General features: G+C 43.4%; 1 protein-coding gene across 7 annotated transcripts in view; it reads left to right on the top strand.

The window, feature by feature from the left end:
* The window catches only part of SH3PXD2A (SH3 and PX domains 2A), a 275,011-nt gene that overhangs the window by 169,975 nt on the left and 77,041 nt on the right, over window positions 1-27,995 (top strand). The window contains exon 8 of one of the 7 annotated variants that reach the window (XM_060274716.1): window positions 16,320-16,364. The exons of 5 other annotated variants lie outside the window; for them this stretch is intronic. In XM_060274716.1, coding sequence (XP_060130699.1) covers window positions 16,320-16,364 — 45 coding nt within the window. Of the gene's footprint in view, window positions 1-9,134; window positions 11,071-16,319; window positions 16,365-27,995 lie in introns of those variants that run through there. One more of the 7 variants, XM_035133343.2, reaches the window with a different exon arrangement.

Below are 27,995 nucleotides of genomic sequence, written 5' to 3'. Positions count from 1 at the left end.
ACAGTTGCTCTTTTATTGCCTGTTGTGTGAAATGTTGGGTGGGGGGGGGTGTGTTTGATGGATTTCATTTAGCAGGAAAGGGAGTATTTAAAATATTTAGTAACCGAGTAGGCAAAATGTTGCTTGCACATTTTTGCTGTTGTATATTTCAGCAGAAAATGTGCCTCTCCCTGCCCTCTCTAGTTGATGGGGAAATGTTTTACAAGTACTAAATGCAGAAAAAGCAGGCTTTTTATGTTGCAGTTTTGCATTGCATTGGAAGCTACCTGAAGACCTCTAGTTTCATGTTCTTCTTGCTAAGGTAGAATCACTCTAACCCAGGCATCCCCAAACTTCGGCCCTCCAGATGTTTTGGACTACAATTCCCATCATCCCTGACCACTGGTCCTGTTAGCTAGGGATCATGGGAGTTGTAGGCCAAAACATCTGGAGGGCCGCAGTTTGGGGATGCCTGCTCTAACCTGACTCTGTCACAACCCAGGGATTGTTCATGGTTATTTCTGGAGGAATAGTAATGGTATAACTGAACTTGCAAGCTTAGTTTGTGCATGCATTGCCCATTCCCTCATGTGTATCACCACATTTCTCCATCCCTCCATGGTCTAGCTAGTGCTCCTGAAGGGGTTCCTGTACCTTTAGCTGTATCTAAGGGCTGTTGTTTTAGGGTAAATGCAGCTTATTGTGGTGGTGTGAAAAAACCTGCAGCTGCTAAAACTTCGTCTTGCATACTACTATAAAAAGGCACAGGAACCCTGGCTGTATGTGTTTCTGGCCCACCTGCCCTCACATGGATTCAATCTTGACTCATCACCGGGTTTTCTTAATGGCTGTGTGAGTGAGAGATTCATCATGCCCAGATACCCTAAGATTAGGTTCTCTATAATTTTTATTGGCCTAAATTTCTAACTAGTAAGTTCTCTCCTAACCAGTCAAAAGTATAAATACAAGTTATACTCTCTTGTGTGCACTGTGCAGTGCAGACATGGCTCAGAAATGAAAGTCAGGGCCAGCTCTACCATTAGGCAGAGGAAGGCAGTCCCTTCAGGTGACGAATTCCTCCTGAACCTCTGGTCATTCCCTCCCAGTGAAGATCAGAGCTGTGTGTGCTATGTAGCTTGTCATGAACTAGCCTGTTGTCCTCAGGTGCAGTGGATGATGTTATCCTGCTGCAGCTATTGAAGCAAAATTCCAGCTGCCAATCGAGGTGGCTTCTGTACATGGAAAGTGGACGTGCTAGCTTGTCCTTTGCCTCAGGCAGCAAAATGTATTGTGCAGGGCTGAATAAAAGTGCAGCTGTGGCGTCAGATGGGAGAATAGGTTCATAATGCAATCCCGTTAATGCCTACTCAGAAGGGAGCCTCATTAAGTTAAATGAGACTTAGTCCCAAGTAGCAATATCCAAATGTTTTGGATTGCAGCTGCCCTTAGCACCAGCTGGCAACATCAATGGTCAGGGATGACTTTATATATTATTTACTTATTGTTTCCACTTATAGCCCTCTCTTCACTGAATGGTCTCAGGGCAGGCAATAGTACAATTAATTGAAAACCATAAGTTAAAGCTGCAGAACTAGACAAAATAATGAGAACAGCGTAACAGGTGTGCAGCAATACAGCACAAGGGAAAACACCCACTTTCTTAAAATCTTTGGTAAAGAGGGGCATCTTGACCTGATGCAAGATGCACCTCAGAGGAGATAGCATTTCACAACCTGGGGACCACCAGAGAAAAAGCCCCCATGCGCCACCAGCCCACAAACCACACAAGGAGGTAGTACTGCCAGCAGCGCCCTCCTGTCAGTCCAGGCAGGTGGACATGGGAGGAGGAGTCTTCAAATATTTTGGGCCCAAGTCACTTAGGGTTTTGTATGCCAAAATCAACACATTAAAGTGGGCTTGGTGGTGAATTGATACCAGAGCAGATGCTTTAAGACCAGTATATTCTGAGTCCAGCCAGAAATGCCCACCTCTGCTTTATTCCTGCATTCTGCACGAGTTGCAGCTTCCAAACTGTCTTCAAAGGGCAGCCCTGTGTAGGGTGCATGGCAATAGTCCAATCTGGAAGTTACCAGAGCATGGATCACTGTGGTGAAGCTACATCTGTCAAAAGGGTAGTAGCTGCTGAACAGGTAGAAATAGGCACTCCTAGTCAACAAGGCCACCTGGACCTCAAGCAACAGTGGTGGGTCAAGGAGTAGCCCTACACTATGGAACAGTCCGCCCTCCCAGGGGAGTTAATTCAGAGTTGTAATCCAGCGGAATTGAGAGGGCACCATGTTGGATATCCCAGGAAGAATTTGACCACAATACCTGTTTAGAAGGTTCTTGGGTAGAATACTAGAAAAGACCATTCTCTGATTCTCTGTCTTAGATGCTCATGCCAGTCAAAGTTACTGTGCTAGATGCATCAATGGTCTGACTTTTTACAAAACACACACTCTCCCTCCCTCCCTCTGTGTGTGTGTGTGCGTGCGCGTGCGTGCATGCGTGTGTGCACATATTAAGGGGGGATAGAGGTATAGAGACCTCAATTAGAGCCTGGGCGGTAGCTCTTATTTCTCTTTGGGAATGACTTGCCCTAATGCTGTTGTACTTATCTGGCACGTGCCTCTTATTAATTCCATTGATGGGCTAGCTAAGCTGGAATGCTTGATTTTTGCAATTTAACTAAGTGGTATTCTAATGGATAGTTGGCATTTTGTCTATCTCCCCCTCCCCTTTCCTGAAAATCCTGATGATTTGAAAAAAAGGCTCCTAGCCTGTAGCATGAAACCCAGAGGTAAATAGCATAAGAAACCATAACGGTTGTCATTTCATTCATCTTTTATTAACCCTGCTGGGTAGATCAGGCTGAGACTATGACTCGAATGAATGAGCTGCATTTCATGCCTGAGTGTGTAGATTTGAATCTGTCTTTCACAGTCAGACGTCAAACTCAATGTCATATCAGTAACAGTAAACCATAACAAGGTAAGGCATAGTACTTTTAATATTTCCCATTAAGAACTATCGTTAGATCAAGTCCAAGTTCTCTCTCTCTCTAAATGTTCAATTTTCCCAATCCACTATTCATTGTACTCCTGTTTCTTTCCTAATCTTGCACAAAGAATATTTAAGTATTGAAAGCTTTCGTAGAACCAGACCTTTCCATCAAATATGCAACATTACATTGCCAGCGTTGAGCTTTCTCCTCCAGATAAATCGTTTTAATTCTCTGTGGCATCATGTAAAGGTAAAGGGACCCCTGACCATTAGGTCCAGTCGTGACCGACTCTGGGGTTGCACGCTCATCTCGCATTATTGGCCGAGGGAGCCGGCGTATAGCTTCCAGGTCATGTGGCCAGCATGACAAAGCCGCTTCTGGCAAACCAGAGCAGCACACGGAAACGCCGTTTACCTTCCCGCTGTAGCGGTCCCTATTTATCTACTTGCACTTTGATGTGCTTTCGAACTGCTAGGTTGGCAGCAGCTGGGACCGAGCAACGGGAGCTCACCCCGTCGCAGGGATTTGAACCCCCGACCTTCTGATCAGCAAGTCCTAGGCTCTGTGGTTTAACCCACAGCGCCACCTGCGTCCCTATGGGGTCATGTACTATCTTGCTATTACTTTAAAAGATTTCCACATGGTGAATTATGTCTGTATTGCTTCCACATGTATTCTCATACTATCTCCAGAATATCTTCATTTAAATCTGCAACCCACTTACTTATCACAATATTTATTCGTTGTTATTTATGTCTTTCAATATGTTATATATATTCTAACTTTGAAGCAGTACCTTGTCATTTCTCAATCTTCCTGGCTTGCTTAAAAAAAAGACTACCTGCTACATTTTTACAAAATCCACCAAATTATGCTTCATCTAGTTATAACATAATGGGATTTTGGACAGGCTCTCCCACTGTGACTGGGCAAATTATTTTGGCCCCAAGTCCATGACCATATACTCCACTTTGAGAACAACACTATATCTTCTGGCAAGCCTTCTTTTCTTCTTAGGGCTGGGAAAACCCAGAGCAAAACAAGCCAGAGCTGCTTCTATAGATCTGCTTCTTCAAAACAGGCCTTCAAAAAGTTGGCATAAAGAGAAAATGGACATGATCTGTTAATGCTTTCAGCTCATACCATTGGAATAATAGTGCCCCTTTCGCCCCCAGAACAGAGGTGGGGCATAGTATTCTGCTATTCATATTTTAAAGATGGTGATTCTGTACCCCCACCCCACAGAATTAGAGTACAGTGGTACCTTGGTTCCCAAACGGCTTAGTCGTCAAGCAAATTGGCTTCCGAACGCCGCAAACCCGGAAGTAAGTGTTCCGGTTTGCGAAGATTTTTCGTAAGCCGAATGTGTGATGCGGCTTCCGCTTGAGTGCAGGAAGCTCCTGCAGCCAATTGGAAGCCATGCCTTGGTTTTCAAATGGTTTTGGGAGTCGAACAGACTCCCAGAAGGGATTAAGTTTGAGAACCAAGGTACCACTGTACTGGAGTAAAACATTGATTGATTAAACTCTGCAGTTCTAGTATCGATAATTTTCACTGAGCTTTAAAGCATTGTTTAAAAATTGACTGTGATCTGGCTGCATATGTTTTATAAAGTAATTATTTTTAATACAAGTCCTTTATAAAAACTGTAGAAAGCCGTTACTGTATTAAATATGGCATTCCTCCCTTTCTCTCATGTGAAATTATGATGGCTATGACATATGTTTACAGTGCTGAGTTAATACTTCAGTTACTAACCATGCAAACTATACCCACATGTGAGCTGCATGTGTTGGATTTAATTGCACAATTCAAATTCACTTTTAAAGTGTCTTTATAAATCCTCTTAAAATTAATGGTTCTGTACAGACATCTCATAAATTAGGCCAATTCTTTATCTCTTCCACCTCCGCCCCCCAACAAAAACCCTCTGCAAAATACCATCTGTGCTTTAGAAACATAGTCTGCTCTGGACATAATCCCAGAGCATTTCTAGTGCTTTAGCTTTGTAGCATGGTGAATGTGTGACTGTGCAGTGATAGCATCCTGTCCCACAGTTAGTGGCAAAAGATTTGTTTCCCAGTAAATACAATAACCTAGAAGTTCTCTAATAATTCTTTAACCAACAAAAATGGTTTCTCTTGCTGTTACTGGCTCAATGCGAGTCTCTTCTTTTCTCTTGCTCTCTGGCTGACATTGGCACAGTTGGGGACAGCTGTTTGTACTCGGAAGCCATCTCATAATTATAGATTATTGCGTGAGACTTGCTTCTAATGTTTGCTCAGTAGGGTGATTGTGTGCAAAGGACAAAGGTCCTCTACTTTGAATTACATTGTAGATGAGTGAATTTGGCAGCTCCAATTTGTCATGCGTGGGTGGTTAAAAACCACCCACTGAAATTACCTTTCAAAGATATAATAGTCTTGTCCTTCCCTCTTACCTGGTTTCATTTGCCTAGTTCTGGGGTACCAATGCGGTGCCTTCAGGTGTTGTGGGCTACAGCTCCCATCATCCCCGATCATCGGTTGTGCTGGCTGGGCTTGAAGGAAGTTGTCATCCAAAACATCTGGAAGGCATCAATTTGGATACCCCTCAGCTAAATGTTCAGCTAGATGTTTCAAAGGGAGAACAAAATGAAGCTACACACACACACACACACACACACACACACACCAGGGAGGGGGCATGGTGGTACCAGGGAGATGTAATCCAGCATGTCTCTCTCCTGCCCTAAGGCAGGTATGGGGCATCTGTAACCCTCCAGATGGACTCCAACTCCCATCCACACACCCTTAATGTTGATTTGACAAGTATTTTTGGGAGGACCCATCTCGGTGTACCCTGAAGCAGGGGAGACATTCCCCAAGAGCAAAGCTGATGTAATTCCCATGGCTCCTGCCAGATCGGATTGTGTATGGACATAAATACAGCAGCTATTGTGTGCAAAGACTTGCTTGTTAAATTTGAAGCATGACATACTGTCTTCTGTATGCAGCTTAGTGACATCTCTAGTTTAAATATGTCCATGCACCATGTGTTATGGGGACCATAGGACAGTAGTTTTCAACTTTCTTTAACTCATAACTTGCAGCATGAGATCCTTGTACCAGCTCAGACTATTTGTCCATCTAGCTCAGTGTTGTGTATTCTGACTGGCAGCAGCCCTCCAAGTTCTCAGTAAAGATGTTTCTTATCACCTGTCACTGGTTCCTATTAACTGAAGATGTCTGGGATTGAACCTGGGACCTTCTGTATGCAAACCATGTGTTATGGTCCATTCTCATTTGGGCTTTCTCCTCCTAAACAAAAAAGGAAATAAAATAGTGGTTTTGCTAGTGTGACCTACCTGTTGGTCTCTTCTCGCTACGTAAAAAGCTGGTGCCATGGGGTGTAGTAAAATATCGGGGTTTTCTAAGAGAAGAGTAATGTGTTGAAGTAGTACCCAATTTCTGCCAACGTGCAAGATTCTGGCTTGCAGCAAAGGATGTGACAGCACTCTTTGAAGCTAAGTGTGCTCCCATATTATTGAGGATGTTCAGTGCATTAGCTCTGCCAGGCTGCCAAGCACAACTCTTTGCCACTATGGAGGCATGGGCTGTGAGTATGAAAGGTACAAAATACACATGGTGCACTTGCCACAGCAGTCACAGTCTCTAGTATTCAGAGTCCTACCATAGAATCTGAACTAACCCTTGAACTGAGAGAAGGCTTAGGTAGGTTGGACATGCTAACTCGGAGATACTTTAATATGAGGACTTTTAATAAAAAATTCTGACACATTTGAGGTGGTGCAGGGCTATTAGAACTACACCTTGTGCTCAGTGGTTCAATCAGTTGTAGCTGGAAGAATAATGCGGAAAATACCCTGTCCTTTGACACCTGATAGGATAAGTACTATCTTAACTAATTCGTTTTAACTGATTTTAATACTGTATTTTTGAATTGTTATCTTTCCTGGGAGTTCAAGGTGAAAGTTTGATGATGATGATAATGTGTTTTGCTTCTGGACAAAAGCATAGAATTTCCCACCCAGCAGCATATAACATTTTTGCTGCAGTCTGGTAGTGCATTCCCCCCGCCCCCAAACCAGAAACTGAAACCACTGTGATCATTACTGTACTAGAAAGAAGTCCCATGAAAAACACCAGGACAGGTTAAGAAATAAAACAAATGGATGCTTATTGTTTCGTGAATCTTGCCAAGAAATCTAGATCTCACTTTTCTTTTAAGTGACTAGACTTGCTGGGAGAACTTTTACGAGGATGGGTTTTGTGTTTTTGATATTGATTTGGCATTTGAAGCACCTACTGGAACTCTTTTCTTTGGAAATATTTTCCTTGCTATGTGACTCGCTCTGGTCTGGCTTGCTGTGTTTGGAATTCCTAATTTTACAGTATGCCTGGTATGACTTCTACAAGGCAACTGGCTGGCATCAGCAGGAGAATTGCCAGTATTTACACTTCCTAAATTTCCACTCGATAATCGACCCAAGCACCTGATGTTGCTATGTTGTGCTTTTTCCCCATAATGAAAGTTATTTGGAATGTTGTTTTCAGTGCATTCAATCTAGTTCAGGCATACCCCAAACTGCGGCCCTCCAGATGTTTTGGCCTACAACTCCCATGATCCCTAACTAAGAGGACCAGTGGTCAGGGATGATGGGAATTGTAGTCCAAAACATCTGGAGGGCCGAATCTAGTTCTTGGATGCAAATGTTCAATCTAATGCTCAACAACTGAGGGTGATTTCCGATGTGGGGAATATTGTGTTAGTTTTCCTGTCTTGTAATGCTTGTGTTCCTTTTTTAAAATGTTCCTTTTGCACTGCAGTATCTGTTGCATTATGGAACTGTGGCTTTTGACCGATCTACCAGCATGTTGTGCTAAATTTCATTCACACCAGTGGGCGTGGTGTGACACAACACCAAACTTTATTGGCAACGTTGCTACTTCCTTACCCTTTCCACACATGCATACTTCTGTTCCCCATCATTCACCAATGAGAATGGCAGAGAAAGAACTGCATGCTGGTACTCCAAACAGATTTATTTCTGGAATCGACTGACACAAAAATAAGTGCTAAACCTACACTATATTCCGTTAGATCTCAATTAGTGCCTTTTATGTGGTGTGAAAGCTGAAATATAATGCAGAAATTAACAGTAAGCAGTGCTGGTTTTTTCTAGAAAAAGAGGTGTCTCAAATCGCCACGAACATCTCCCTTGTTCTCTTTCAATGGCAATGGCGCCCACCAGAGAGGTGCTGGGAACTGAGTTCCGGCTGATAAAAAAGCCCTGACAGTAAGGGAAATGTTGGGGGCGAGGAGAGAGAATAAACGGCTGTGTGGATGCATCTCCTTTCTCCTAGTGTTGATATATTTATATTTATGGAACATCTGCATTGGGTTATTTAAACCCCCATTCCCTGCCAGGCTCACAAAAAATGCTGCAATCTCTTGTGCTTATGCAGTATAGAAAACTTGTTTGGATAATACCCTTCACCCAAACTCATGTCTACATACACCAGGAGCTTAGGACAACAGTATGGTCTGTTAAATGTTGAGGGCCATTTGGTGATGCTCATGATAAGCCATGGCTTTATCATGACATGCACAAGCTGCAGTGAGTGTTGGGTTTGTGTGCTTTCCTCGTGTGGCTGTCAGGAGGGCTTTGGGGGGGCTTTTTATTTGGTTTTTAGTAAGCAACAGTTTCCTGTTTTGTTTAAAGACTACCTATGCTCAGTTCTCAAAATGGGCCAGCTTCAAGATATGAAGCTGGCTTGTTTATCCATATTGTTGTAGAACAGGGTACCCAGTGTGGTGCCTCCCTAGATGTTATGGACTCCAGCCCCCTCTCCCAGCATGGCCAATGGTCAAGGACAGGCATCCCCAACTACAACTCCCATGATCCCTAGCTAACAGGACCAGTGGTCAGGGATGATGGGAATTGTAGTCCAAAACATCTGGAGGGCCGAAGTTTGGGATGCCTGGTCAAGGATGAGAGGAGCTACAGGCCTCAACATCTGGAGGGTACCACACTGGTTTAAAGCCACAATCCTGGGTTCAGGAAGCCATGGCTTAATAAAGGTTTTTGAAATCTTCCTTCTAGCCAGGGTGTTGTGTGTGTGTGTGGGGGGGATACAAATCTGAGGCTTGTGCTTATCACAATAAATCAAAGTGCTGCAAGTGATCTAAGAAATAATATTGAATAATTGAACCTTCCTGTGAAAGGGCCCACTCACAGAAGAGCATAGCTGTCAAGTTCTCCCTTTTTTAAAGGGAAATTCCCTTATGCTGAATAGACTTCCTCGCGAGAAAAAGGGAAAACTTGAGAGCTTTGCAGAAGAGGCTGCCTCTTTGCATGATTCACTGCTCTGGCTTGAGTGGGGAGGTAATTCTGCCACATCTCTGGTTAAGGTGTGCTTCGATCTTTTGGTCACTCCTCATCAGCAATTATTTCCCCAATTCACAGTTCTCTATGAGCTGGTTTTTGAAATGCATGAAGTTTTTAAAGCATTGCCTGGCGACAATGTGCACTCATGAAAATGGACATCAGTTTTTGGAAAAGCATTTTTCAGAAAAGCACCAGCAGGCATTCACTTCCCCCCCCTCTCCCAGAGCAGGTCTGTTTGTTTTTATTACTATGCAGGAGGTGTGAGCCAAGCTGGAATTCTTGAATAAAAAAATCAAGCTTTTTATTGGGTGTTCACAGATTCTGGTTGCAAGTAGTGAGCTATTTATGATTTGAGATGAGGGAGATTGGACCTTCACTGCTTCTGATGCAGCAGATTTACCTGCCCTTGGAAGAAGAGTGCCAAGCAGAGTGTGCAGAAACTGAAGGAATGGGCTCCTTCCTACACACCAGATGCAAGCTTGAAGGACTTAGGTGTGCCAATGCCAGGTTTAATTTGGAAAAAGTGTGCTTCAGCTATTGGAAGTTTGGGAAACAATGTAGTACATGATAAGGTCTCTCACTGCAGCTGTTCGGATTGAAGGAAGCAAATGTGTGCCTATTTTAAAATAGGTTAAGAACCTGGGTTTTTGTTGCAGTAATGATCGATACTTCTCCATCAGGACACTATAGCCCTTGCGAATACATCTAATCAGCTAAGTGATACTGTCTGGTTGGGAGCCAGAGCTCCCTCCCCATCTTTGGCAGGAACTCAACTCTTGCCCAAATTCCTGCCATTTCCTCCTTGCTTGCATAGCTGTGAATGTTATTGATGGCAATGAAGTTATCCAGACTCTCTTTAGAAGCCAGCTGCACTGCTTTGGACCCTAAAATAGCAGTATTATAACCTCCTTCGGATCTCCATGCATGCTGTCTTAATATAGCAACCATATGGGAAGGGGGTAGGGGGTGCAATCTGTCTGGACTCCCTGAAGTCAGAAGCTTCCCCCTGGACCTAAAGTGCCCAGACAAAACAAAATAATCCTGTAGATTCCTAATGTCTCAAATGAGATCAGGATTCTTTCTTGAGGATTAAGCACAAGGTATATCATGCTGGAAATGAACTGCAACGGCGATAGTTTTTCAGCCTATATTTCCTTGGACTATTGGGTTCTGTTTCCCAGGGAGAGTTAACTTGTGATGTTGTTTGAAGCCCAGTTGTGTAAATGTAGAATTATGCCTTGTTTATTTGGAGCATGTGTGATACCTCTACTCAGGTTACAGTCTAGAAAAAAACAGCTTTTGGAGCAGGAGAAGGATAGGGCGTTACTGAGCTTTTTTCCCTGCCTTGCTTCTCCACTCACCCCCTCCCTTGAGCTTTCTTGTGCCATATGATCAGTTCTGAAGCACGATTTGATCACATGAAGGCCAGATGTGAGTATTTCGAAACAGTTTGGTCTCTGCTGGCGTGGAGATGATAAATGAGGCAGTTCTGTTTACGTGGCAAATGGAAGCGGGCTCTGATTGGTCTGGGACAGAACAGGGGAGGAGCTGACAACTTATAACAGGCGAACAACAAGCGAAAGTCTCAAAGACAGATTCATTCTTTGTAGAAGAATGCAAATGAGGGTTCAGTTTCAAAATGAGAAAGGGACAAAAGGATGCCATGGACTAGAGCTCACTTCCTTTGGAGTCACAGGTTTGTGCATTTGATAAAGTTGACTGTAGCCCATGAAAGCTTAGAAAACCTTTTGCCGTTTGTCATGTTTCTGCCTTTCAGTACCCTCAACCTCTTCCCCTATAGCACCGCCAGCTCTCCCTCCGGAGGCTACTGGGGCTGCTTGCTCTACCCGGGGAAGGGTCTGGCTATACCTCTATGGCTAGAACAGGGATTTTAAACACTTCTTTAACCGGTATCGCTGCCACCACCCGGGGGGTCCACTTAAAGACCACCGGGACAAAGTATACACGTTCTGCCTGGTAGGGGCAAAGCAGCCTAGGACTGGGTTTAGCAGTGCGACCAGGAAGGACCAAAATCCACAAGAAATCTCTTTTAACTATTTATTATAAAATAGCATAAACAAAGTAACATGCAACAGTTCTCAAAACAAAGGGAATACAAAGATAAAACAAGAAAGCTTAGCTAACTTACAAGTACAAACTTAGAATAAGGTTGATCCAAGACTGCATCTCTCCATCCGGCAAATTGCAGTCAAGAGCCACGCAGACCTCAGTCTTTCTCAGGCTCTTTGAAGATGAGCAGGACAGCAGTACCTTGCTGGGTCATTTTGCAAGACAAAAGAGGACAAAAGAGGACAAAGACCCTCATCTCTAACAGACTTAAATCCCCACAACCCTTGAGGTGTTCCACGTGGGCTTATGGCTCATTATCCAATCTACGTTAGAGTTGAGGTTTGAACAATCCAATCAAAAAACCCACAACCGTTAGTCTTGTCAATCAAATAGAGGCTACACAGATGTCTTGTGTTTACCCATTAATCAACCTACAGGGCAATTAACGCCTTCAGTTCTGGGAACACACCGGACAGAGCTTCCTCCCTAATTTCTTATCGCACAGGAATGGGAGATTTCACAGCTGCAAGGTTACACGGGATCAAAAGAACCAGAAATCTTTCTCTTTTAGAGTTCAGAAGTTTACTTTCCCAGGCCGTTCTTCCTCTCAAGAACCAAAGTCCCATGAATCTTCGCCGTTCCCATAATGCTCTGCACCTGAATCCATGACACCGTTGATAAGGTACCACAAGGCTTAAAACACTGGTGTGCCCCGGATTTGTATTTAAAAGGGTAATGTGTTATGTTTGTAGAGAGAACAGCACATTATGTTTAGTCAGTAGAGAGGGAGCAATATGCCCCTTGGCATAGTTCCATAAGGAAAGGGGCATCCCAAAGATTAATACAAGGTGGGTTTAACTACACAACATGTGGGATTCCCTGTTACTGGTGGAAGTGATACGGATAAAACGAGAAGGATTTCCAGGCAGCCTGGTTTTGAAGATCAATAAATGTGCAGTTGCTTTATTTTGTTAATTTATATCCTGCCCTTAATAGCAAGCACTCTTGGGTAAGGTCATATTTAAATACAATAAAATCACTCAATAAAATCATCTCATCCTGAATTGCTTCACCTCCTCCTTATAACACAGAGGTGGCCTTTAGGGAAGAGAAGGATTTTCTGCTGGCACCAAAAAATGAACAATGTCTTCCAGGGGAAGAGCATTCCACAGAGAAGCCCCTTTCCTAACATAAAGCATCTCAGGCTTCCCTCGCTCATGGAGTGACAAAAAGACCCTACCTGGCAGATCCTGCAGCCTAGGTAGAACAATGCAAAGAGAGGCACTCTAGTGGCTTCAAAATGGTGTTAAGCATAGGGGACAATATGAAACCCTGCAGAACTCCGCAGCATATTTGTCATAGGACCAAAGAGCATCCCTGCCCCTTACTGTCAGTCTCTGAACATGGCCCTGCAGGTAGACCAGGGGTTGGAAAGGTTTACCTCACCTGGGCCAGTCCACTTCAGCGGAGATCACTCCATGGGTTTGATCGCGCGTGCCCACGACTTCCAGCATCTGTGCAGACGCAATTTCCGGCGGTGCAGAATTGAGTCCCCATGCTGCACTGCACCGGTTTACTGCAGTGTGCGGGGACTCGCTGAGCGGGCGACTTGGTTGGGGGGGTGGCTTGTGGGCCAGTTAAACGACTCCCATAGGCCGCTTGTGGCCCATGGGCATTAGGTTGCTGACCCCTGAGATAGACACATTGCTTCTGCTCCTAACTCCCAACCCACAGAGCCAGTCCAAGAGGATACTGTGGTTAATGATATCAAAAGCTGCTGAGAGATCTGGGAAAACTAACAGGGTTGCACTCCTTCTTTGCCTCTCCCAGCACAGGTCACGTGGCTAAGGCTCCTTCAGTGCCAAAGCCAAACCCTAAAGCCAGATTGAAATGGAGCCAGAAAAATAACTTTTTCCAAGCACTTCTGGACACTCACCACCTTCTTGAGCAACTTGCCCCAAAAGGGGATATTTGCCTCTGGGCAGCAGTTGTATACCACTAGGGCAGTAGGAACTACTCCCTCACATGATAAGCATTTTCTACCACCTGGACCCACTGCCAGCCTTCCCTAGCCATCTCTTGCAAGTCTGAGCATACACATGATAAGTCGAACACCTTGAAGTGGCTTATCCATGTAATTAAACTGCAAGCCAGGCAACTTCCACTAGAAATGCCTTGCAGAAAGTTTTTGTTAAATGTACATACATGCACTGTGTTGGACTGTTCAAAGCAAAAATGCACTAGAGCAGTTTTAGGGATCACTTTTTATTTATTTAAACCATTTTTACCCTGCCTTTCAGTCAGAAAGGCACCCAGGGTGGCTTATATGAGATCCATAACAAGCAAGAATCCTGTAGCCTCCAGATGCTGTTGGATTTCAGCTTCCACCAGCCGAAGACAGCATGGCCAATGGTCAGGGAGGATGGTAGTTGAGTTCAACAATGCCTGGAGGGCCACAGGTTCCCAATCCCTACTGCAGTGTCTGCCCCTCCTCTGTCACAATGAGGCTCAATGGTTATATGCAATAGTATTGTTGGTGATGGGAGGGGGGAGGTTGTAGAGGCTGGGACCAATTAGAATATAAATGTCGTGCAGTTTTTAATCTTTTTAGAAAACCCTTAAAAGTAATGCTAAGCAGATGTTCAGAAGAAAAAAAAAATGCTAGCTGTCTTCCCTTTCAGAAGCACTCTCATCTTTGTCTAGCTGCTGTCAGACACAGGGAGCTCTGGTGTTCTTCCTATATGTACATATATCTTTTTTATTTGGAAATCTACAATATAGCTTGCCAGTTGCTTGCATGCTTCTACATTCCCTGCCGCCTGTGCTCTGCTTTGGCTCAACTGCTGTTGACAAGTGTGTGTGTGTGTGTGTGTAGGGGGGAAATGCTTCTTTTAAAAATTTACAACCAATTAGCATTCGGGGCAATCTGATTAAATGGCAATTGTGTGAATAACTTGGTTGCACTTCAGCTGCTCCTTCAAAAAAAAAAAACAGTCATGGATAAAAATCTCAACCCCCCCCCCCCTCACCAAGTAGGTCAGTTGCATACTATTTTAAAAACTGTATCTTGTGCCACTGCAGGAGCATATGGTTCCAATAGAACCATAAGTTCTATGCATTTTCTTATTCCAGATATTTTTCATCATTGCCTGTTTTTTGGCTCTTTCAAAATTGGTTTGGCATGGTCAGTGCAAACTCTGTTTGGGGTAGTTGGGGAGTTCTGGAGTATTTTCCCTGGATGGAATTATTCTGTGGCTTTATTTCATTATACCGTCACCTCTGTTTCTCTTTATCCAGAGAAACCTCAATAGCTAGACACAGTATGTACGTATTTGGTTTAGTGTTTTTAAACTTGCCATGTGTGCAGTGGCGTCGCTAGCCTTCTGGCTGCCCGGGGCGGCAAACCCGAAGGCACCCTGCTGGGGGGGGGGCATCCGTCGTGCGCATGTGTCGCGATGCATTACGCATGCGTTGCACTACGGAGCAGGTTGCTGGGGGGCGGTGGTCCAGCGCCTGGATCTGAGGATCCCAATACTAGAGCAGCGGCACAGGCAACCCGCTCCATAGCTCGCTTTGTGCTTCTTCCTGCTCAGGTGGAGCGGCGAGAGGCGTCTCGGGGGAGGGGGGGCAGTGGGAAGTTGATGACATAGGAATGATTCACAGAAATAGTTCACCTAAGGAACCTCAGGGCCTGCATTTACAGTCCCGCAGCACAGGAGGGTCCTAAATGAACATTCTGGGCGAGGGGCTGTGCAACAAAAAAGGCTCTGTATCAGCACCTGGCCATGGGATAATGCTTTCTTATTTTAAAAACATGGCATCTAGTTGGCCACTGTGAGGGCAGGGTGCTGATGGGCCTAATGTGACCAAAGAGCTGGAAGTCCCCCATACTTGTTCTATCAGAAACTTAAGAAGCATTTTGGTTGCGCTTATCTGAGCTTTTTCCAGTTCTGCAATATTCTTTTTCAGGAGAGGGGACCAGAATTGTGTACAGTATTCCAAACAAATGCAGTTGCAGAGTGTGCTGCCAATTGTTCCTCTTCAAGCAGGGCTTACGTTTGGCACCTTCAACATTTGGTACCAAATGCAAGCCCTACTGGGATCTGTTCCACTGATATACAGCAACCACAGTCAGACTATATAAATATCATAGCATAATCATGACTACTGACTGGAATAAGATGAAGTTTGCTTCCACTTCCCTGATTTTCTTGGCTATATGCAACATTGTGTTGTACAGTATAAAAGAATAATGCATTTTTAAATAAATAATATAATAATAATAAGTATTTGTGCCATGTACATGCCATGTAGTCCATGATTACAGAATGTTTTTAAAATAAGAAAGCATCATCCCATGGCCAGGTGCTGATACAGAGCCTTTTGGGGGGGGGGCACACCCAGGGTGTTCATTTAGGACCCTCCTGTGCTGCGGGACTCTAAATGTAGGCCCTGAGATTCCTTGGGTGAACCATTTCTGTGAATCATTCCTATGTCACCAACGTCCCACTCCCCCCCCCCCAGATTTGTCTCAATTGTTTGTATTATGCTTGTTAAAATTACTAATAAGTTATTAAAAAACAGAGCAAAGCCTTTCTGATTTAGACCAAAGTTACATAATCCCCTGCCTATATCTGTCACTAATGAAACTCTACCATAGAGATGACTTTGTGCCTTCTGATGCTCTTCTTCTAGCGACCTCCTTGGTTGTTTCCTTGTTGTGAGGTTTATGGAAATAGTTTCTCTGCGCGCACATAAAAGAAAAAGCTGTTCAGTATTTGCTGGGCCATAAAACTGCTTCTCTGTACTGTATTTCTAATTCCTCTTCTTCTGCTTTCCTTATTTCTCTGCTGCTTCTTTTCTTGGACTCTGAAGTCTGGATGTCCAGCTTATCTGATTCTCCAAAGAAGGTTATTGCAGGTATTATATTGCTTTTATATACAAATTTGTGCTTGCTCTCTCTGGTACCCTGGATGTCAATTAAGGATCTCTGTAATGGGTGGGGGTGGGGAGAGAATGGCAGGCTATGGGCAGGTAAGTGGCATGGCATCCCTACTCAGGGATAGATTGGGATAGACCTTTGACTAACTGCATGGATCAACCATTTGGCCACTAACGTAGATGGATTTAAAATAATTGGACAAGTTCATGGAGAGGGCTATTGAAGTCTATGAGCCATGATGGCTATGTCTCCACCCACAGTTGAAGGCAGTAAAGCTTCTGAATACTAATTGCTGAAAACCACACAAGGGGAAGGTGCTCTTGTGCTCAACTTATGCTTGCAGGTTTCCCATAGGCATCTGATTTACCGCTGTGAGAAAAGGATGTTGGACTAGATTGGCCATTGGCAGTGCCCCCCCCACCCGGGTATTCCAGGGTATTCCAGTACCAGCACCTCTGTTTGTTGTTAAAAAGTGTGGCACTTACCCTAACAACTTCATGGCACCTATTTTCCTAGAAAAAACCCACTGGCCATTGGCCTGATCTCGTAGGCGGCTCTTAAGCCTGTATGTCTACTGACTGGCAGCAACTCTCCAGGGTTACATACAGGGGTCATTCCCAGCTTGCCCTTGAGATGTCAGAGATTCAACATGAAACCTTCTGCAAATTCGACCACTGAGAAGCGGCCTTTGCCCAAGATATCAATAAATTTCTATATTAAGTTCCTGGTCTTCTAAACTACTTAAACATACAACCTTGACTTCAAGATGATCTTCAGCTCCTATATTGGAGATCCTCCGAAGGCTTATTTACCTGCTTCAGAGTTCCAGAACTAATGCTGTTTGCAGCCTCCTATACCAGTGGCGCTGTGGGTTAAACCACAGAGCCTAGGGCTTGCCGATCAGAAGGTCGGCGGTTCGAATCCCTGTGATGGGGTGAGCTCCCGTTGCTCAGTCCCAGCTCCTGCCAACCTAGCAGTTCGAAAGCATGTCAAAGTGCAAGTAGATAAATAGGTACCGCTACAGCGGGAAGGTAGGGACCCAGGTGGCTCTGTGGGTTAAACCACAGAGTCTAGAGCTTGCTGATCAGAAGGTTGGCGGTTCGAATCCCTGCAATGGGGTGAGCTCCCGTTGCTCGGTCCCAGCTCCTGCCCACCTAGCAGTTCGAAAGCACATCAAAGTGCAAGTAGATAAATAGGGACCGCTCCGGCGGGAAGGTAAACGGCGTTTCCGTGTGCTGCTCTGGTTCGCCAGAAGCAGCTTTGTCATGCTGGCCACATGACCCGGATGCTGTCTGCGGACAAACGCCGGCTCCCTCGGCCTATAGAGCGAGATGAGCGCCGCAACCCCAGAGTCGGACACGACTGGACCTGATGGTCAGGGGCCCCTTTACCTTTACCTTTATACATACAATGCCACGGCGAGGCTCCTTATGGGGTCCCGGCCGCAGGATCACATTAATCCAGTGCTTTACCAGCTGCACTGGCTCCCAGTGGAGTACAGGATCAGGTTTAAGGTGCTGGTTTTGACCTTTAAAACCCTATGCGGCTTGGGACCCTTGTACCTACGGGACCGCCTCTCCTGGTATGCCCCGCGGAGGACCTTAAGGTCCACAAACAACAATATTCTGGAGATCCCGAGCCATAAGGTGGCTAGATTGGTCTCTACTAGGGACAGGGCCTTTTCAGTATTGGCCCCAACTTGGTGGAATGCTCTTTCACAGGAGACCAGGGCCCTGCGGGATTTGTCATCTTTCCGCAGTGCCTGCAAGACAGAGCTGTTCCGCCTGGCCTTTGGGTTGGACTTAGTCTGACCCCTGTGTTTTCCTCCCTCATGGCTTGGATTTATGGACTACTTAAAATCAGGCTGCATTTTAAACTTAAATTTTAAATTTTAATACTGTATTTTAATCTAATCAATTGCTTTTTATGTTTTATTGTAATTTTATTGGTGTGAGCTGCCCTGAGCCCGGTTTTGACTGGGGAGGGCGGGGTATAAATAAAAATTTATTATTATTATTATGTTAGTTGTACAGTTTTGCTGTATACCAAGAAAACTGACCAACTATTCTTTGAGCCTTTCCAATTATTTCAGCGAGTTCCATTTTTAAGTTATGCCTTATTTCATGTTCTATTCCTTTTAACTTGTCCCTTTGTTTTGCTGTCTGTTCAGGCCTCCCATTTGTGTTTTTCTACAGGCTGGCTAGCACAAGCCTTGTCAATCCATTATTTTCTCAATCTGTATTTGGTATTTTACTTGCCTGTTGTATCCATTTATGCACTAAGCTTCCCATCTTGTCTCTTTGTCTCTTCTAACATATTCTCGGATTTCTTTCTCTCCCTCCCTTTTTCTTCTTTCCCCATCATTCTCCCACCCCCTCTCCCTCTCAATTCTTTAGGTGAAAGGTGATTTCTATCTTCCATCGTACTCTTGAGTATTTGGATTTTACTATGTCAGTAGTTGTTTAGTTATTAAGAAATGGTATTATGATCCACTGCAATGCTTTCTCTTGATATTCTTCTGTGTTTTGCAATCATACTCCTCAAGAGGCCTGTATGGAGACAAAGAAGCATTAGAAGCAATTATGTAAATATATAACCCAAAATTAAAGTGGACCAGTGGTATTAATCCTTCCTCAGACCTGTAAGGGTCATTTTAAAGAGTACCCATCTAATGACAATTGCATTTGATGACGTCCCACATGGATACACCCGAGAAGTCAATTACAGTAAATGTGATATTCAACTGTTTCTTTAAAAAAAATACAAATGGGACCTAATTTGCAAATTATACTGCACGAATCCTAGCAGTGTTGACATAACCTATTTCATAATGTCCTGAACAAAATTTCCCTAATCCACTGCACATTTCCCAAGAAAAAAGTGTTAAAGCGATTTCACAATCCCTAGGTAAGTTCTGCAGCATGGTGCAATTAATATTCACCGTATCCATAATACAATGACAAATCTCTTGAATCTCCCCCACCACCACCACCGCCATTTAGCTATTCTGCTCTTCTTCAGGAAACTGTATCCAAATCAGCTTACAATAAACATTAAGACAGTATCTTTTCCCAAATCATGCAGCTGCTTTTGGAATACAGTATTCTGAGATGATAGAGCTTGAAAATGTGCAGAAGAAAGTGCTGGGGGCAGGGACAACTCCCCTTTGAGATAAAGTTACTGTAATGGGGAGGCTTCTTGGTTAAGGGAGGGGAGGGAGTTAAGGGTCTGGAGATTATAGAGGTTTGTACAATTATGTGAAGAAAGTGGATAGACAGATGTTTGCCTCTCATATAATACTAGCAGTCAGGGTGCTCCAATGAAGTTACATGTTGGGAGGTTCAGGAGGAAAGACAAAAGCAAGTCCTTCATGCAGCAGATAGTCTATGGAATTTCCTACCACAAGATGTAGTAATGCCCACCAACTTGAATTTCTTTAAAAGGGGATTAGACAAATTCATGGAGGATATCAATGGCTAATGGTCATGTTAACTGTATCTGTATGCCTCTTAATATCTTGCAAAGGTAGGTACTCTCAGGTGACCAGCAAGCTCAAGAGCAACAGCATTTAGGGTGTGGCAATAGGTGCTTCCTTCCTGGTGAACCCATTTTTAAAGGCCTGTGTGGAGCTGACTTGCCTACCGAGTGACTTGTTTACTTATGAGAGTACTTATAAAGTGCCATTCGGTAAGAAAAATATAATGGTGGTGTACAATGAGGGGTGGGAGCTAGATAAGGAATAAAATAGAAGCCTCAATCTGAAGCTTTCATACTGGGTCCTGAGACACCAAGGAATCTGGCCACCTGCCCACAGTTTCTTCTTATTTCAAGAAACACAGGCTACCTGGAGAATACAGAGAGCTTATGAGCATCAGGGTGGGTGGACTAGAGTGTGGACAGAACTGAGCATATTTTAATTTTAAAAGGGAACAGGGCCTTTTAGAAAAGTTTGGAAACCACTGTCTATAAAAACGGTAGAGGGCTAATACAGAGGCTAAGACTTGCTCATTAGTATTATGACACATCTGACCATGGCCACTTTTCAAGTGTGTGTGTGTGATGTTTCTAGTTCTCGTTTTTGTTGAGATTTGACAGTGTGTGAGGGCTTTTGTTTGCTTAATCTTCCAGAAAACTTGCCATTTTCTTGGAACTATTTCATATCCTCCCATTGCTAGCTGCTTTTTTATTTGTATTTGTGTGTGTGGTACTTAGAGATGGACTTAAGAGTATAGTCATAGTCTGACTGAAAGTAGGGAAGCATCAACATCCCCTCATTTGGCTCGAAAATCAGCCATGTTTTGTGAGCTTTTCTTCATTGTACTTGCAGAAGCTTGAGGGCTTTTGCAAGTACCGGGGTTGAAGGATGCTCACAAAAATCCTGATGTGACTAACAAAAATCCATGGAGACATAATGTTCTTCATGTGCTTCAAAAGAACAATTTTAAAATACTGAATGCCTGCCAGTGGCTTGGGTATATGTGTGGTAAAAAGCGAGCTATGCTGAAGACCCTCTTGTCCCATCAGTCTACATAGGTGGGTTGACCTTGGGCCTGCTTCAGCTGTTTCTGCAGCCACAGACCTTGCAGCTCAAGGTCATGGGTGCAAACAGCAACGTTGGCACTAATTACTTTGAGCTACAAAAAACCTAGTAAGCACAGCATTGAGGAAATGGGATTTGGGTGGGTGAAGCTGCAAACAGAATGGAAGCAAGGCGTCTGCCAGAGGTGGATTGTGCTTGAAGTCATTTGAGCAGGGGTGCTTGCATATTCTTCAAATACTCATTACTTCTCTAATTGAAGTTTATCCACCCATGCTTTTCATTATTCACACATGTCAGGTGCCATCTGAGCTATTGATTGCTTTCCATTATAGAAAGAGTGCATTGCTACATGCTGACCACCTTGGTTACCTTTGATAACCTTCCTCTGCACCTGCTTTTACAATGTGGCATTATGCCCCAACTCCACCTTTGATACTGTTTTGAATGGTGTCTCATTTGAAGGGTATAAAAGTGACAGCCTTCCTCACTCACCAGCTGCAGCTTCAAGCCAGCTGTGTTGATGAAGAGCCCTGATATTGCTGACAGCCAGTGTTCATTGTGATGAGTGGAGCTTTCAGAAGCAGGAATGTTGATAACAAACTTACTTCAAATTGTCTTTGTGTGCTTGTGCTTTTAGACTTCACATGTTGGAAATATGGCCGACAAACTACTATAAACACCTATCCAATTCTAACCTCTCCTTGGTGACTACACTCTTGGCAGCATTTTTGCTACCCTCACTTCCTTATCATTGTTGGTTTGGCTGTTATGTAGATGGAAAATTTGATACTGTAGAAGAGTTAGAAGTGACTTTTATGTTTATTGAAGTGAAGTTACAGTTTGTGGAAAAAGCCATAGAATGAGCCAGTATTCAGAGTTCAGATGACAGTTTGGGATTGCTTGGTGTAGCTCACAAAATGAAAACAGCATATGCCAAGAAAAAGAGTTCTTGATCAACTTCTTGCATTCATTTGATTACCCTGTCACTCACAGATGAACGTTGGGAACTACTACAATTCACTCATCTGGTTGTTGCTAGGACTGACTTAGAATTACATACACACCTGCTCTCCTCTAAAGGGACACGTAGATAAGGAATAAGGAATAAACTAGGAATTATTTCTGGCACCATATGGTATATTAGCATGGTTAACCTTTATTGGTTGATCAATAGTGTTTGCTGTAAACAATGTTTGCCATGCCAATTGTTTTAGTTATATGAACTTCTTTTTACCTCTCCAGCTTATCAGTATGAGATCTCTGGTTAGGTTAGCATAGTATTATATGCATCATTCTTATGGCACCCAGTTGATGGCTAGAATGCCTGTATGCCATTCATGCACATGCATCCCAGATTAATCTGGAAACATTTGAGTTCTAATGAATTAGAGCCTGGCTGATACTACCATGGGATGTTCCAAAGCAATGAAGTGTTGATGGCTAGAATGGCTTCCTAGAGCATGTGCTAACCTTGCCCATTGCATAGCACATACTTTCTCGCCCTGAACATAATAAGTTAGGGATTTACAGTTGGCACTAGACCCTGCTCTTGTGGGTGTGCATCTTGCAGGGATCAAGACAGATGTGAGAAGAGTAGTCTTGGGATCACTCTGTAAGAGGCAAATCCCCCCTTGTCTTAAGTTCTACGAAACATTGGGGGTGGGGGTTGCAGGGAACAAACAATCTGGATGGCATGGAAAGGAAAAGACATTCTGAAAAATTAGAGACAAAGATTTGTCCTTGGATTTTGTGTGGCTAACACTGAAGGCCATGTGTGCCTCATTAGGCGTGGCTTTGGTTTAGAGAACTCAAAGCTCTTTCAGGTATCAAATTATGTCTTTCAGCAGTTTAATATAAAGCAAAGTTTGCAGCCCATTGGATATTTTTGTGTGTATATGGCCATGGGAATACATACAACTGCCTAGGTGTGAGATGGAGGTTGAGAAAGGGGAGGCTTGCACCTCTAAAATGTTAAGACTCTGAGCCAAATTCTCTGTTTGGCACCATGCAGTATTACCTGGCTGGATTTGTTGCTATGGCAAGATGCAGGCAATTGGAGCTTCAGTAAAAGTCCATGTTTATGAGCAACCTTTTGCAGGGGAAAAAAAGTTAAATGGGAGGAAATTAGTTTATGTAAGCCATTCGAGAAAGCAATCCCCCCACCCCCGGTCTCTTCTGTGTTTAATGCTCTCAGGCAAAAAAAAAAAGGTTCTTTTTACTTGTCTTTCCTCCGCCTCCCCTAATCCTGCCTCTGCTCACCAATTCTCCCCTGCAAATATACCCTGGGCTGTTCTTACAACCTTCCTTTCCCCCTTCTGGCTAGGGGGAAAGATGCCTGTGGGGAGCTGTTTTCTGGAGAGAATCAGTAGATGGGATAGCGGGGTTAAGCATCTCTCCCTTCCAGCTTTCCCCACATTTATGTTACCTCAGCAAAAGTAATTTGGAAGAACTGTGGCTGCCAAGATGTAAAAGTTCTGCCCTGAGTGCACTTTGAGAACACTTGAACTGAGCATAGAGAGAACACCTGGTCTAATAGTTTCCTGCTCCTAAACTTCTCTAAACCAAACTGCCACCTTTAGGAATGTTCTTCTACTCTTCAATCCTGCCTTCTCTTTAAAAGATCAGCCTCTATCCCTTTTCTGTCTTGAAGCACAGCTAAAAGAATCCACACTTGCTTCGGCCAATTGAAGTGGGTCAAGTGCCAAAGTATTTAGGTGTTCTCCAACTGTTGGGGAACTTGTGTCTGGCAGCTTCTTGGATGCCCTCCAAGTGGTTTCACACATCTGTGTGTGGAATACCATTGCCTTAACTTTTTCTACCTGTAACCTAGTTGATTGGACTCCGTAGACTGTGAGCCAATTTTCCAAGAAGTTGAGGTGGTTGGGGAAAGGAATCTGACTTCACCCTTTCCTCTGTCTCAACTTTTTCTTGGCTGAATTTCATCTCTGAAACAAACAAATCTAAAGTGATTGGGGGTGTAGAGCCTGGAGAACTAATGAATTGCTCTGATTAGAGATTTTCAAAAGAAAAAGGCATATAAGAAGGCAAGGCCAGAGATACAAAATGAGCACTAATTGTGTCAAATATCAGTGGGAGTAGAGAAGCACCACTTATTTTAAGTTACTAGTCTTGCTAACTGTGTATTGGACAGATCCCCAGTAAAGCACCTGCTGCAATTTAAAATGGAGCATTGGCTAACCTTTGTAAAATTGGTTGTGAATAAAAACAAACAAACATTAGATTTGGCAGGCAGATCAGTAGAACCAGATGAAAAAGGACAGGCAGACATGGATAAGGATAGAAATGTATGGAGTAGATGGAACTAGAATCAAGAAAGAGATCCCATTTGCAGCTTCCATGGATAATACTTGTTACCTTGTTTCTGTGTTGCTTATTGAACCACGTTTTAAAAAAGGCTGGATGAAAGTGAGCAATGCCACTTCCTCTTTAAAAATATTAAAGAGGAAAAAAACCCTATGAAAATAGGGTTTTTTGCATACCCTTAATCAGAACAGGGAAGCGGGTGGTGCTGTGGTCTAAACCACTGAGCCTCTTGGGCTTGCCGATCAGAAGGTTGGCGGTTCAAATCCCCACGATGGGGTGAGCTCCCGTTGCTCCTGCCAACCTAGCAGTTCAAAAGCACACCCAAAAGTGCAAGTAGATAAATAGGTACCGCTCCGGCGGGAAGGTTAATGGCGTTTCTGTGTGCTGCTCTGGTTTCGGTGTTCCGTTGCACCAGAAGCAGCTCCGTCATGCTGGCCACAAGACCCGGGGAAACTGTCTGCGGACAAACGCTGGCTCCTCAGCCTGTAAAGTGAGATGAGTGCCGCAACCCCAGAGGTGTCTGCAACTGGACCTAACTGTCAGGGGTCCTTTACCTTTACTTTTTTTTTGTCAGAACATCCTCAAAACTAGCCAGGTTAAACTTTTATTTGCAGGATAGCTTGACACTTCAGCAATAGATGGAGGAACAGCAACAATCTGAGGTGTGTGTTGTAGCTAGGACTATGCTCAATGTTCCCCAATTCCTAATTTGAGGAAGTGCCCATATTCTAGATGTGGACTTTTGCGGGATTTTATTTACATTTTTAAGAAGTTGTTCACTGCTGTTGTTTCCATATTGGTTGCTGTCCTGATACTCCCTCTTTCTCTTTTCTATAATGATATTAGCCAAATCATCAACTGCATAAGAAGATGAGCCAATTTGATTTGGCTGCATGTTGCTGACATCACTGGAGGCAAATAAAGCCAATTCAGAGTAAGGGCATGCTTCCTACATAAGCAGCTGCTTTAGCTCACTTTTGAAGAAATTGCCTGAAGGGGAAGTGCCTCTCAACTCTGCAGCCAGCACAGCTCTAAATGTAGTTCATGCTCCTATTGACTTGACCATGAGGAAGGTAGCCATTTGAGTACAGAAGAATCATTTTTTTGGTTTCGGTTATTTTTTGTTTAATTAGGTTAAGTGGATTGTGATTTCATGGAGTAATATAGGAAACATAAACTGGGTAAATTGAGAAAGCTCCCATTTATCCATAAACCTAAATGGCTATTAGAGATGTAAAGAAATATATTATCTGAGGAAACTATTTGATTGCTGGCAATCATGTCTATGTTACAGTCAGTCATGGCATTCATGTATGTGTGTATGCTTCTCTCTCTCTTTTACACACACACACACCCCTAGCCAGCAGCCTCAGTGGCCAACCAGATGTATATGGGAAGACAATAAAAAAGAATGATTGCTTGTTTGATAATCTGTATTCCTTGCATTATATTTTCTATATGGAAATGACTTCTGTATAGAAAATCCCCCACCTTTTTAAGACATTATTTTAAGCATGTTCTCTCAAAACATTTAATAATGAGAGAGGGTTGTCGGGCTTAATCTTTTGTTAGGAATCCCGTCTCCTAAATAGCTTATTTTTAAAGAGCTTTGTGATGTTGAAGGGTGCCCATGAACACATGCATACGTTTTCCATAGAGGAGTGCAGAGTGAAAATTCTCCTAGACCAGTGATGGCTAAACTCGGCCCTCCAGATGTTTTGGGACTACAATTTCCATCATTCCTGACCACTGGTCCTGTTAGCTAGGGATGATGGGAGTTGTAGTCCAAGCCATCACTGTCCTAGACTGATTTGAATCCTAAGCACTCTTTCTTTAAAAAGAAACCAGTAGAAATTTCATCTCAAATAGCCTGGTCTTTTTTCCACGATTGACAATGGAACTTAATGATACCACAATTATTCTCGTCCCCCTCCTCCACATTTGTATTTCCTCTTCTTTAATCGGGAGAGTCAAAGAAGGGCAAATGTCTCTTGGGAACCTTCCTGCTAAGTGTCGGAAGGAACTCAATCCATGTTAAATTAGCAGACAGTTTGGATGAGTCAAGTCTCTCTCGCTCTCTCTTTCTGTTTCTCTCTCTCTCTCTAGAAGCTGTCCATCCTATAAATAAAACCTTTTGATAGATGGAACCAATTAAACACGTCTATGGAGAAGATTTTTATTTTACAAATGCTGCCCGAAAGAATACTTTTCTCTGCTCTGAAACAATGAAGGCTTCGTTTTCCTCTTTTTCTGTAGAATTGTGGATTGTGATAGCTGGAAAAGGTTTTCTGATTGCAGCCTCTTTCTTCCCAGTCATAAAATAAATATTGCTTAATATGGTGTGATAGATACATCTTTGCAGACTTGGTCTCTAAATATGTACCATATTGAAGGTTTGCAACTAACTTTACCCTTATTTGACTTTAATATACAGTACTCCATACTATACTATAGAGTATACTTTACAATGCAATGCCTTTATTAGACCAGTCAAAATGTTGCAAAAGAACAAGCTTGAGAGAGGAACTTGCCTGTCTCTGTTTCAAAGTGTATTACAACTATTCTCTATTTTGTTTTACCAAAGTATAAGTGTTTGATTAACATGCACAGCTTCCCATATTAGTTAGTCGGCACTTCGTTGTCCAGTCCAAGCTGACCAGATCTTGGGCTGGAGGTGAGAATTCTCTTTCATCACAGTACCATTTTGGATGTATGCCATGAACTACAGGTCTCCGGGGAACTTACTTGCACCAAACTGCCCCTAACTAAATTCTTTTTCTAATATTTATATCTGTTTTTCATTTTATCCCAGTTTTTGGCATGCAAGGAGCACCCAAGCAGCTAAAAACCATTACCATAGAATCATAGAGTTGGAAGAGACCACAAGGGCCATCCAGTCCAACCCCCTGCCAAGCATGAAACACCATCAAAGCATTCCTGACAGATGGCTGTCAAGCCTCTGCTTAAAGACCTCCAAAGAAGGAGACTCCACCACACTCCTTGGCAGCTAATTCCACTGTCGAACAGCTCTTACTGTCAGGAAGTTCTTCCTAACGTTTAGGTGGAATTTTCTTTCTTGTAGTTTGAATCCATTGCTCCATGTCCGCTTCTCTGGAGCAGCAGAAAACAACCTTTCTCCCTCCTCTATATGACATCCTTTTATATATTTGAACATGGCTATCATATCACCCCTTAACCTTCTCTTCTCCAGGCTAAACATACCCAGCTCCCTAAGCCGTTCCTCATAAGGCATCATTTCCAGACCTTTGACCATTTTGGTTGCCCTCCTCTGGACACATTCCAGCTTGTCAGTATCCTTCTTGAACTGTGGTACCTAGAACTGGACACAGTACTCCAGGTGAGGTCTGACCAGAGCAGAATACAGTGATACTATTACTTCCCTTGATCTAGATGATATACTCCTATTGATGCAGCCCAGAATTGCATTGGCTTTTTTAGCTGCCGCATCACACTGTGGTCTACCAAGACTCCTAGATCCTTTTCACATGTACTGCTCTCAAGCCAGGTGTCACCCATCCTGTATTTGTGCCTTTCATCATTATTTTTTGCCCAAGTGTAGTACTTTACATTTCTCCCTGTTAAAATTCTTGTTTACTTTGGCCCAGTTGTCTAATCTGTTAAGGTCATTTTGAAGTGTGATCCTGTCCTCTGGGGTATTAGCCACCCCTCCCAATTTGGTGTCATCTGCAAACTTGCTCAGGATGCCCTCAAACCCATCATCCAA

Source organism: Zootoca vivipara, chromosome 5 (assembly GCF_963506605.1).
Source record: "Zootoca vivipara chromosome 5, rZooViv1.1, whole genome shotgun sequence".
NCBI lineage: Eukaryota > Metazoa > Chordata > Lepidosauria > Squamata > Lacertidae > Zootoca > Zootoca vivipara.
Note: the sequence above shows the minus strand (reverse complement) of the source record. Positions and strands in the feature narration are given on the sequence as shown.